Source organism: Dendrobates tinctorius, unplaced genomic scaffold, assembly GCF_039654945.1.
Source record: "Dendrobates tinctorius isolate UK_male_01 unplaced genomic scaffold, ASM3965494v1 ptg000046l, whole genome shotgun sequence".
Classification (NCBI taxonomy): domain Eukaryota; kingdom Metazoa; phylum Chordata; class Amphibia; order Anura; family Dendrobatidae; genus Dendrobates; species Dendrobates tinctorius.
In genome coordinates this window covers 75510776-75524399 of record NW_027361714.1, presented here as the reverse complement: position 1 = coordinate 75524399, position 13624 = coordinate 75510776, and the positions used below count along the sequence as shown (strand labels likewise).

The 13624-nt window shown below is 39.2% G+C and overlaps 1 protein-coding gene across 1 annotated transcript in view; it reads right to left on the bottom strand.

The window, feature by feature from the left end:
* The window catches only part of CDK19 (cyclin dependent kinase 19), a 394114-nt gene that overhangs the window by 16078 nt on the left and 364412 nt on the right, over positions 1–13624 (bottom strand). The window contains exons 7-10 of the mRNA XM_073576006.1: positions 12542–12685; positions 11263–11332; positions 9337–9409; positions 3450–3547 (exon numbers count right to left, since the gene is read on the bottom strand). Of these exons, the coding sequence (XP_073432107.1) occupies positions 3450–3547; positions 9337–9409; positions 11263–11332; positions 12542–12685 (385 nt within the window). The remainder of the gene's footprint in view (positions 1–3449; positions 3548–9336; positions 9410–11262; positions 11333–12541; positions 12686–13624) is intronic.

The following is a 13624-nucleotide window of genomic DNA, read 5'->3' as shown; positions in this document are numbered from 1 at the left end:
ACTTTTATCTATGACTCTTGATGACCCCCTGTAGTGTCATAATCCCCCAGGCACCTTTTGTCAAGTCTGGGAGGCCTGAAAACCGGCCCCCAACCTGTTTTGACTCCCTGGACATAATGAGGGGGGCTGGGGAGGATAGGGGCTGGGCAAGTCAGTTGCTGTGTGCAGAGCATGGTGTGAAGACAGGACTTCTGAGAGAAAGAAGAATATATGGAACATGTTATCACTGTCAGCTGGATTTTGGACTCTCATCTCCCTGGACATGTTATACTGTTACTGAACTGCATTCTTATTCTGGACTATCTTATCCTTTGTGGGGTGGACTGAATATGGACCTTTCATATTTTTGCCTAAATAAATGTCTTGGAATTGTTCACTCTCCTCTTGCTCTGTTGATTGTGTGATACCAGAGAAGGACCCCGTGACACAAGATTTTAATCAATATCTCACTTAATACAAGAACAATTTCCAATTTTTTTTTACAAGACTGAGTTTCATAGAACATTTTAACCCATAACATGAAAGTAAAATCTTCGACTTTACTCAAATTAGTTGATGCAAAAATTAATACACCCCACATCAAAATCTAACGCATCTAGTATTTTATATGACGTCCAAGATTTTTAAGGACAGAACCAAGTTTTGTAAGTATGGAATGAACAAGTTGGCGACATATTGCAATATCTATCGTTTTCCATTCTTCAAGAACGAGCTCTTTGTAAGCCTGAATGCTGGATAGAGTCTGAGGCTCAGTGTCACAGGTTTACTATGTTACTGTGTTAGGTTTACTGCAACCAAGAGGAGCAAGAAGACCACAGTGTCTGAATTCTCCTACTTCTGCACTGATCAGATGCGCTTCACTTTTATAATAAATGGTGCAGGTTTCTTTTAGCAGTGCAGGGGTTATGGTTTTTATTTCCTGAAGAAGAAGTGGGCTACAGTTCGAAATGCATAAAAAAATTAAAAAAAACCTTTTTTTTGTTATCTCTGGCATTTGATGTTTCTTCTTCACCTGGCATTGTGGATACAGACCACAAACCTTCCATTTGTTACTCACTTGTACATTAAACAGAGCAGGTTTCTTTTAGCAGTGCAGTGGTTAATCTGCTCAGGTGATAGCTCTTGGAAACTTTCCCGCATTAAGGCTCTTGCTGTTCACTAGTTCCATCTCCTATATAATCTGGGCCCTGGCAAGAACTCATTGCCAGAGCTAGCTTATGCTTCATGGTTGGAGATGGTGATTTGTGGTTGTTGTTTGAGAAGGTGTTTGGTGGATTTTTCAGAGACCGTTGCGAGGGGTTTTGTGTGTGCTAATTACCTTTTTCTCCTACTTTGGGTTTTCCCATCCTCCAATCCCCGATGCATACCTCTGGCTTGTGTGAGTAGATTTGTATGATTGGTATTTACCTTGTTAGTCTGGCTGGTTTATTACGGTATACTACTATTCCCCTTTTCCCTGGGTGGAGGAGGGGTACGGACAGAGGGCAGATTCAGAAGCTAAGGCAAGGTATGTGACCCCGGCATCTTCACCTTCAGAAGTAATCCAGGGAACATGGCAAGCTAGGGCGCCCCTAGCGTTAGGGACAGTGAAGGAGCCCCTGATCTAGGGATACCAGACAGAGTTGTAACACTCAACTGTGCTCAAAAGAATTCCACATAGGTGTTTGATTTGATTCAGATCAGGAGACCAAATCAGTCACGGAATCACTTTCACTGTCATTCTTCAGAAATTCAACAGTTGCCTTAGATGTGGGTTTTGGAAAATTGTCATGTTGCAAAAGTGCACATCTACTAAAGGCACAGAGTGATGGTAGTATTTTCTCTTTCAATATAGAGCAGTAAATTTGTGAAGAACATCAATGAAACATGCAGCTTCCCAACACCAGGCGCACTCATGCAGCCCCTCATAAGGACACTGCCACCAACATGTTTCACTGTAGGTAACATGCATTTTTCTTTGTACTCCTCACTTTTGCAATGCCATACAGTTTTGAAGCAATCCCTTCCAAAAACATTTATATTGGTCTCATCATGCTTTTTTTTTTCAGCATGGGCCCTGGCAAATTATAGGTATTCTTCTTTGTGCATGGGCTTTAGGAGAGGCTTCCTTCATGGACGACACTCATGCATGCCTTTCCTTTACAGTGTACAACATATAGAGTGATGGGAAATACTCACCTCGAGTTGACATTTTTCTTCTTTAGAAAACTGCAGTGAACTTGAATGTCGATTTTCTTCAACCCTTCTCATTAGAAGACGCTCCTGTTTAGGTGTTAATTTCCAGGGTCAGGTTGGGCATCTCTGCAAGATGGTTGCAGTTCCATTTTTGTTCAATTTTTGTATCACTTTTGATCCAGTATTCTGACTGATAAGTAAAGCTTTGCTGTTCTTCTTGTAGCCTTCACCTATCTAGTGCAAAGAAATTCCTCTTCCATCTTCCATGTAGTGCCATTGCTGACAACATGAAATGGAAAAGAGCTTTCTTTGTTAAGTAATTCCCTTTTATTGTCATGCTGGACACCTGTTTAATGAACATAATCAGACTTATCTGTGGTTGAATTCATGTTAATTAGAATTCTATAGTCTAAATTTTAGCTCTGCTGTAAAAAATTTCATTGTGGTGTACTGATTTTTGCAACATGGTCTTGAATGAATTTGTTAGGAAAATTACTTTTTTGGGTGTGCAAAATTACAAATCTGGTTTACAATCAATGGTTTGTGGGAGTATTTTATAGTACGGTATCCTATAGATTCTGAAAGGAAACTAAAGGTTTTGTGACAAATCTGTTGGGGTGAACTCATTTATGCTGTGCACTGTATATTTTACATTATAAGAACAATAGACAACAAGAAACATGGCATAAAATGACTAAAATCACCTATTGCAATAAAACACTTTTCAAGCTTTAAGAAATCATGCAGCTGCATATGAGATAACAGACAACATGATGGAAAAAATGCCACATATAACCTTTAATTTTTGTGATGTTCCAGCAGCGTCACTTAGGTGGTTTACTGCAGGTCTGCATTTACTTTGCTGAATCTGTGATGTATTATACCAGCACATGTCCACTCCTGCCAATTATTGGTTACAGCAGTCTGCACGTATATCTGGTGAGTTCTCCACAAATATTTCTTAAAGTGCAAAGCAATTGTTTCCTCCCTGCATGCACACATTACCACAATCTAGAATCTGCTCCTCTTATCTCATTCTGTACCAGCTCTCTGATATCATTTCCTATGCAAGAGCAGATTGTTTCAATGTCATCCTCAAAGTCAATGACTGGTATATATTGTGCTGGCCAAGTGACGTAGGAGTAAGTGCAGAGACTGTTGGCTCCACAGGACATGAAATGGTGGCAACATGACAAAATGCGTAGGATGAACATTATATCTAACGCGACACAAGATTCAGAAAGTGTGATCTGATTGGAATAAAGAACACATACTCAGATGTGGGCAGAGGATCCTCCTGGAAGTAGAGATCCTGTAAAGCTTGCTCTGATGTGATCCTTTTTGTGGGGTCCATAGTTAGAAGTTTTTGAAGCTGGAATCAAATATTGTGTTACTATATATAATCCACACAAATATCAAATCCATAAAACATGGTAACAGTTGGGAAACAGGTAGCTTTAGCTGGAATTGGCTGCTGAACACAAATGTATTAGACGTCATGATACATTTGCCTTTTGACACTCGTACTTACCCTAAGGCTAGGGTCACTCGACCAATTTTCTCTCAACTATGAAAATGTGTCCGATTATGCTAATCACACTCTGATCAGAGTGTAATCATAGTGTGATTTGATTTTCTCGGATGTGGAGAAAAAAAAAAAAAAGTTTCTCCATCTTCTACATACAGTGTGGCTATGAAAATCAGACTGGACTTGAATGTCGTCAGGGTTCGGTCCAATGTTTTCCAAGGACCCATAGACATGAAAGGCCAAATGTGATCCAATTGGATGCAACTTATGTAGCCTTTTATTTTTTTTTTGCTCGGACCGAATCGGCCTATGGAAAAAAAATCAGACATGTGTACAGCCTCATAGAATATCATGGAGATAAGTTACAACTACGGAATACGCTCGGCCCATTTTTATGAACATGTGCACGAGCCCTAAAGATAAGGTCATCAATATCAGATTGGATGGTGTCTGACACCAGGCATCACCACTGATTCACATGTACAGAACCCTGGTGTTAATGGAGCATTAAAAGATAATTACAAATCAGCTGTTTCCAACTCTGGTGTTGGCTGGATGTAAATAATGTAGAGAGAGGAACAGCACAGCTCTATACAAAGTTTAAAAGTCTTTGCCAAGAACTGCAGATCAGCTTCTACTCAATACAGGTTAATGGACGGCGCTGCATATCATGAATATCACAGCTAATGTATACAATTCTCAGCTCAGCTGGAGATGCAGCAAATAATCTGGCAGTCGAAAAATTGTAATACAGCACAGATATCAGGGTCTCGCTTACTAATTTATACTGATGGGGCAGCACAAACCTGGCGACAGATTTCTTTTAAGCAGCTCCACTTTATCTCAGCTTCACCAAAATGGGCAAAGCTGTGACGAGAAAGGGGTGTGGTAGGGGTGTGGTGCCAAAACTCATCTAATCTATGACGAGCTGTGGCGTTCAGTATGCCAGAAATCTCACTCCAGTCCCTGACTGGAGTAAGATTTCTAGCGAGGGCGCGCCACTTGTCAGATGCTCCCGATACAAGACTACGGTCTTGATAAATACTTACATAAATATATGAATAAATACTGATCCTGCTGGACACTGCAGCAATTAACTTACGTTGCTCATTAATCATTGAAACAGCAGTGCTAATAATGTTACAGTAATCTGATTTTTATTAATTATGAAGCAAAAAAATGTATCAAGACCGGCTATTAAAAAAATATTTAAATATATTTATATATAATATTTTCAATAACCAGACTTAATAAATATTTTTGGGGTTTCATAATTAATAAAAAACGGCTTACAAGCTCCTAAAAATCTGAGCAGTACACACCATACATACGGCCAACCAGTGCACGGTGATATGATTAGCACGGCTGTTTCAATCAGTAATTAGCAATGTCAGTAATTGCTGCAGTGTCTAGCAGGATCAATATTTATTCATGTTCTGCGCTTCAAATTTTTCAATGAGGGGTTGAATAATTAATAACTGCATAATATACAAAAGTAATTTCTCTTTAGAGGTTATAATATGTAAATGATGATGGGAAAAGTAGCTGGTTAGTGGGAAATGCTTGAAAATGGGATAGAGGTTTGTAAATACTGGTGAGGCTGGCTTCAGATCAGGAGGATGGAAGCCCATTCTATATATGACAAGGTAAATCACGAGACGCTGTAATGGCACTGACACAGCAATCGTTGGAAACCAAAGTGCAGAGCTGTTCTCAGCACATATACGTTTCCTTTCTTATACAAGTCATCAATAATGAAGGCAGCAGCTTGTGTTAGTCCCAGCAATACAGCTGCCGATAACGTACGGAATACTACAAGGAACGAGGAGAACAGATTTCATAATGATTCAAATGATGCCAGAAAAACATAAGGACCACATACCGTATATGCTCTACATTAACCCATTAAGCCCTTAAGGATGCCGCAAATTTTTGTTTGCACTTTTCCCCCTCTCCTTTTCTCTAATAGCCATAACTTTTATTTTAGGCAATAACTGCTCTCATGGCAGTCAAGAAACTGCCTTCCAAAATCATACTTTAGGGTATGTGCACACGTTACGGATTTGTTGCGGATCCGCAACTGATTTACAGTACAATGATAACCTATGGGAAAAAAATTGGCTGTGCACATGCTGCGGAAAATCCCCCACGGAATCCACAGCGGTTCACTTTCCGCATTATGTCAATTCTTTGTGCGGATTCCGCAGCGTTTTTACACCTAGTCCATTATAGGAATCCGCAGGTGTAAAAACGCAGGGGAAATCCGCACAAAATCCACATAAAAACGCGCGGATTTTGACCTGCGGATTCTGCCAAGAGATGCAGATTCTGCGCAGAAAATTCTGCACAGCAGTCCGCAACGTGTGCACATACCCTAAGGCTATGTGCACACGTTGCGGAATGGTCTGCGGAGTTTTCAAAATCTGCAGGTAAATCCGCAGGTCAAAAGACCTGCCGTTTATCTGCGGATTAGCCTGCGGTTTTGTCCTGCGGTTTATCATCTCTACAATGGAGGAGATAGCAAACCACTGCGGAATCCACAGAAAAGAAATGACATGTCAATTCTTTCTGTGGGTTGGAAACCGCAGCAAAAAACGCGTGGAAAATTCCGCACCGTCTGCTCTGCGGTTTCCATTTTCCATAGGATATAATGGTACTGTACAACGCAGCTAATTCAGCTGCGGATCCGCAGGGCCAAATCCGCTGCGGATACGCAGCAGAATCCGCAGCGTGTGCACATACCCTAAGTGGGATTTTGCTGCTTTTTTGGTGCAGATTACACGTGTCATTAGTCTACAGTGCATGTTTCTCAAAGTTATTGTTATTAACCAAAAACGCAACAAAAATACATAGTTGCATTTTTTCATAAATATGGTAAAAAAACGCTGCAAGAATTGACATGCTGTAGATTTTTTAAAAAGCAGCAGTTTACAATTCAGTGACGAAAAAAAGCAATTGTGTACATGAGATTTCTGAAATCTCCTAGCTGTAAAAAGCAGCTTTAACTTACATAAAAAAACAGCAAAAAACACTTAAATATGTGTGAACATAGCCTTACAGTGTTGTAGTTAAAATTATGTGACAGCATGATTTTCCAGGTTAGTTTGATGGAAGTGATACAAAATTTGTATAGTATTTTTATGATTTTAGTGGCTTAAAAAACAAACAACTACATTTGTGAAAAAAAGAAATAAGAAATAAAAAATGTGCATTGTTCGCCATTTTTTCAGACCCATATCTTTTTTATTTTTCCATCAATGGAGCTGTGGAGGGCATAAGTTTTTGGCATGGCAATCTTTTTTTTTTATTTATATCATTTTGGAGTAAATACTAATGTTTAGATTGGACTTTAATGGACACTGCAATACCAAGTACAGTGTGTATTTTTTATCATTTACATTTCTTATACGGTAACATTCTTTAAAATATTCTTTAATTTTTTTTTCTACTTTTCACTTTTTTTCATTTGATCGCCTGTACCACATACATCACTGCTACATTTTTGCTCTATATTGTAAAAATTACAGTCTCCTGGACATAAAAGGAGAAATAAAAAACATTAAAAACTGGGACCCGCACACCTTTAGTATTAATACACAGGTGCACAAAGACATTATATGGCCAATATACAAACTTATACTGTACATAGACTGTGCACTATCCCACCACGGTGATGAATGAATACATGAACTCCATAATTGCTGTAAAAATTAATGTTAGCAACACAATAAGATAGCGTTTTTTGAGCAAAGAGTGCAAAAGCCATTAAGCCACGTCAAGGTGTACCTAATTATGGATGGTCTCGATCACTAATGTCTTAACCTCCACGTGGCTCATCTGAATGGGAAAGTGAACGAAAGCCAGGCGGAACTCGCAACTAAAACCTTATCCAGGCAGGATGTGTAGATAAGGGTGCTGAGATGTGGAGGGGCCACACAACCCATATGTACTACATATAATAATAAAAAAAATAGGACCTGCACATCTCTAACATTAAAATACCTTTTGTTTTTTTAATGATTATAGCAATAGTGGAGTTCATGTATTTATTTGGCCCCCTTATTTGTAGTGCACAATGGAGGAGGGGATGGATGGCCCAAAACCTCAGCACCCTTACCTACACAACCATCTCAGTCAAAGTTCTAATTACCTGGTTTCCTGTCACTTCCCCAGTGCAGATGAGGCCTGACTTGGCTAATGGAGAGATGGGACAATAAATGACGCACGCGGCGGCATCTGCATACTGCGGCACGGCCTGCGTACCCAATGTTAAAGATAGGGTACGCAGGCCGCATGAAGCTGTATGCAGAAATAGGCGGACCTAACCGGAGGAGGCACGGTGGAGCGGAGGGGCTTCATTATTTTGATCAAAATTATGTTTACTAAATACCCTTATTATTATTATTACCTTTATGCATTATTTGCAGTATATTTTTTACTTTTAGTTCAGGATATTTGTGTTTTTTGCCTTTTGTTTTCTCTGGTTAATGGTCATGTGTTAATATGCACTTACATTGTGCATACACATTAACTTACTTTTCTCAGTTCAGATTTGTTTTTTATTCATTTCATTGTGCATTCAGTGCATATATGGGTGTGACCGCCCTCTTTCTGAGCTGGGAAAGCCATCCAGTCTGGCCTAAGCTGTTACAAGTGGTTCAGCCGCTCGACCCTTATTCACATTCACGCTACTTGGCAAGTGAAAAGGTTTTAAATACTAGAGTAGGGACTGTCCCACAAGGGTTGCCGTGACGTGGCGGGATGGCTTGTACATTATTTTGATCAAAATTATGTTTACTAAATACCCTTATTATTATTATTACCTTTATGCATTATTTGCAGTATATTTTTTACTTTTAGTTCAGGATATTTGTGTTTTTTGCTTTTTGTTTTCTCTGGTTAATGGTCATGTGTTAATATGCACTTACATTGTGCATACACATTAACTTACTTTTCTCAGTTCAGATTTGTTTTTTATTCATTTCATTGTGCATTCAGTGCATATATGGGTGTGACCGCCCTCTTTCTGAGCTGGGAAAGCCATCCAGTCTGGCCTAAGCTGTTACTAGTGGTTCAGCCGCTCGACCCTTATTCACATTCACGCCACTTGGCAAGTGAAAAGGTTTTAAATACTAGAGTAGGGACTGTCCCACAAGGGTTGCCGTGACGTGGCGGGATGGCTTGTTCATTATTTTGATCAAAATTATGTTTACTAAATACCCTTATTATTATTATTACCTTTATGCATTATTTGCAGTATATTTTTTACTTTTAGTTCAGGATATTTGTGTTTTTTGCTTTTTGTTTTCTCTGGTTAATGGTCATGTGTTAATATGCACTTACATTGTGCATACACATTAACTTACTTTTCTCAGTTCAGATTTGTTTTTTATTTTTTTTTTTACATAAGAAATGAGACATAGTGAATCAGAAAAACTATACTACTTTTTAATTGGAGGTATTTGCTAATATTATTATTATTATTATTACATCTACTATATATTGTGATAGGATCTTGGACATGGGAATACCCCTTTAAGGCATTATTCAGAATACAATTTCCTTGTATAATAGTTAACAAAACTCAATGCAGCACATTGTAATTTTTATAATTTACTAACATTTTTACTTACCAAAAGAAAAACTTTACTATCAGGCTTCACCTTGTGCTTTTCCATGTATTTTATTAAACTACTGTTAGCATACCTGAAAAATAAATTGGGTAAAAATATTACGAGGCAATAGAGTAGCATTAAAATATTTCTTCAAGCTTCACCAAATACTGTTGATGGCCAAGTACAATATCTGAAGTGCCCACTGGCAGCAAAGATGTTTGTCCCAAGCTAAATGATACAATCAAAATAGGCATACTTAATAAGAACTTGGCATCAATTATTTTCATCAATCAATACACTGTGAATTTTGGCAGCAAAACAGTGTACTGCTGTAATGATTCCATTAGAGCCCCAGCTCCTTATGCCACACACATTGACTAAATATTCTTGCAGCCCATACAAAGTGCTCTGGCTACCCAGGGCAGTGAATAACAGTTTGAATGATTAGTCAGTAGTAGACTTCTCACTTAAATGGCCGCCATGTAACACTACACTTCTAATGTAGTAGCTGCAGATCTATCTGAAATGTCCAGCAATAACAGTGGAAAGCCAGAGAAGCCACAATCACGATAATCAACTGATCCCCATAATGGCTTCATTGCTAAAAAAAAGTTGTCATAGTGAGACAATGTTTTACACTATACTGTATCAGCAATGATGATACACTGCCCTAGTTAAGGGCAAAGGACAAATGGTAAATGTAAGAACAAATAACATAAAAATTATTGTGTGATTTACACACAATATGACAAATATAAACTTATAAGAGGGGTATATTTACGAGGAAGTCGATTACCAGTGCTTCTCTTACTCCCCTCCCCTACTTCCCATCTTCAAGAATCAAGATCCTACCTCAATATGACGTAGGTGTAATAATAATATTAGCAAATACCTCCAATTAGAGATGTAGTCTTGTTCTTCTGATTCGCTATGTCGCTTACCCCATGCGCAGGACATTGCAGTAGCTTAGGTATCCATGGTGACGTCCACTCATATCGCGACAGTTAGTCAGCTGTTGGTAGTCGTCACCATGGATACCTAAGCTACTACAATGCCCTGCACGTGGGGTAAGCAACATAGCGAATCAGATTAACTGTACTACATTTCGAATTGGAGGTATTTGCTAATATTATTATTACATCTACTAAATATTCAGATAGGAGATGGGAATATCCATTTAACTATGAATAGGTTGGGTAGCACGCTCCTCATAAATATGGCATCACCAAGAGAATCATTGTTTATAACTGGTTAGAAGATTAACCGCACAATATTTTTGCACTACTTATTACACTAAGGGCCCCCCTACAAAGTAGACAGATTTTGGATGATTAATCTTTCGCAGTTATCTCTCCTGACTCCCGGACACACAGTAAAGCCAGCTCTACTACGTTCTCTATAAGAGAGCCACAGCCAGAGTACCTCAGGCAACAGCTCCTCTCCAGGGAGAAAAAGAGGATCTGTCATTAAAATTCAACAGGCCAGATCCTTCAAATGACGTCAGGTGAGAGTAGGGAGGCCCCCATACTCATTAGATCACTGTCAGGTTTGGCCAACTTTTTTTTTTCTTTTTTTTCCCTGGTCCTGGAGGTAAAATATTAATCAAGACTGCATATTATAACCACAGCTCCGCTATAAGCACCACAGCTCAGTATAATGTGACTACTAGGTTGTGGAGGGGCTTGAGATCATGTGCTTTTCATATTAATAGATACCATACCAGCTTTAGCGTGAGTAATTTATAGAGACAGATATTTCATGTGTCTGTACACTGTCTAGGGGTCTAACCCAGGGACACTGCCAATCTGGCCTTGAAGTATATTCAGGAGTTATTTCATACTAATATAATGAGGTATTGTGCACTGTTATACCCAGCCTCCAAAACGTCAAAACAAGAAAAGAGTTTCATTGAAAAAATAAATAAATAAAATTCAATAATCTTACGTGGTTCTTCTGAAGTCTTTTTGAAGAGTAGGATATTCTGGCATCTTTCTGATATCTTCCCAATCTTTATCTGAACAGACAGCAACAATTTATTATTGTACTAAGGACAATTGAGACAGTTTTTTATGGCCCCTTTAGATGGGTTGATACATGCTGTTAGACAGCAGTAGCTTACCATCATTAAAGGGAATCTGTGAGCAAGTTCTTGCAATGTAATCTGAGGGCAACATGATATAAGGGCTGAGACATAGATTTCAGGAATGTGACACTTATTAGGATGTGTGCTGTTGTTTCCTTACAATTTAATGTTTTATCACCAGGAGATTACCACTTCTTGGACTGATGCCCTGGTCAGTCTATGCCCCCTCTTCTGATAAGCAGATCACTGTCAATAGACACACAGAAAGTGGTGGAGTGGGCGGGGGGTAGCTTTCTGAGCTCTGCTACATGCTACATCTTAAAATTCTGATTGTGTCCCAACTGCTGTGCCCAGTAAGCTAAGTGATACATCATAGGAATTGGGGTCTCATTTCCTACATCATTCTGCTCTAAGAGGAGGTAGCAAAAACCTGGTTACTGATTCCCGTTAGTATGATTACTTTATGTGAAAGGAATATAATGTTTTCAGAAGCTCATCACCGGTTTATATGGGGCAATACGCTACCGAGAATGATTTTTAAGCCAACTTAAAAATCATCGCAACTATCAAACCAGCATTTGTCATGTGATTGATGGACTGTTTAGAAAAGCTGACACTTGGCAACAAGCGTTCTTATGAACTATCACTCCCTGAATAACAGCTTGTCTGAAGCCATTACAGTAATTATGAGATCATATATACAGACACCTTATATTTAGAAGGAAAACAAAGTAGCTGATATAGATAACATCATAAAATATGATAACACTATGCTGAATGCTTTCATCATGTATCTCATCATATGACCAACACAAAGGGCAATAATGGTGTTCAGGACAATCTGCCAACTGTTCAGACACCTTTAGAAGAAGAATGCTTGTGGGTTGATTATCCACTTCCACCCTTATAAGGTTTATCACACAACTGCTATTTGCTCAGTGCACATATCCATTTGGCAGCTCCACCGAAAGATAGAGCCATTCTTTACTTACTTTAAATTATTTTTATGCACACACTTGATATCTGTATAAACCGTTATTATTTCCATATAACAAAATACTAAAAATACATGGTTGCCCTGTCCAACTGACGAACATAGCTGCTCATAGTATGCCAATACCAAGTGCCAAAGTCATATACCTGCAGGAAATCCCATTACACTAAATATACGATCCAGCTGGTCATGATGGAACGGGTTACTTGTCTTGATATCTTCTTGACGACAATGAAAAATAGGCTCTGATGTTAACAATTCGGCAAAAATGCAGCCAATCGCCCAGATATCTGTTAAAAGAAAATGTGTGTTGTCATGAATATCTCAGGTATCAGGCCCGTCCATAATGGTTGACCAAATAGTCCCCTAATGTTTTCAAATATTTCAAAAACTACATTTATTGCTGGAGAATAGTTTGCTATTAAAAAAGTCTTTCAGTCAAAGTCCAATATTTGTCATACAATAATCAGACAAAAAATGAAGAAAATGGAGGCATGGGCACGTGACTATGAAGCATCACGCTCCCATGGGTACCGGAACCCTGTGATATCAAGCAGAGAATTAGTAGGAAACCAAAATGGAAAAAAATATTGCGTATGAGATAGCTGACATAGATGTGTGCAAGCTATATATGTTATACACACGAACATACATAGACAGTACTGTGCAAAGGTTTTAAGGGCCCGTTACACACTTCAATGTCCCAGCGATCCCACCAACGATCCAACGTGGATGGGATCGCTGGGACATAGTTAGCTGATCGCTGGTGAGCTGTCACAGACAGACTCACCAGCGATCAGGACCAGCGAGAACGCAGGTATCCAGGGTAAACAGCGGGTATCTAAGCACCGCACGCCTCTTAGTTATCCACTGTTTACCCTGGATACCAGCTCCCAGCATCTGCTGTATGGCGCTGGGAGCTCGCTGATTGTTGGTCTCTCGCTGTCACACGCAGCGATGTGTGCTGCCCAGCGGGAGACCAACATAAATTTATGGCCCAGACCATTAGGCAATGATTAACAATCAGCCAACTGATCATTGATCGTTGCTACATGTCACACGCAATGATGTCGTTTCGACATCACTGCAACGTCACCAAACCGGTGACGTTGCAACGATATCGTTCACAATATCGTTGTAACGAGGCCTTTATGCAGATGTGGAAAAAAATGCTGTAAAAGTACAATTATCTTTTCCAGGAGGGGAGCATGCAGAGTTTGTGATGAGGA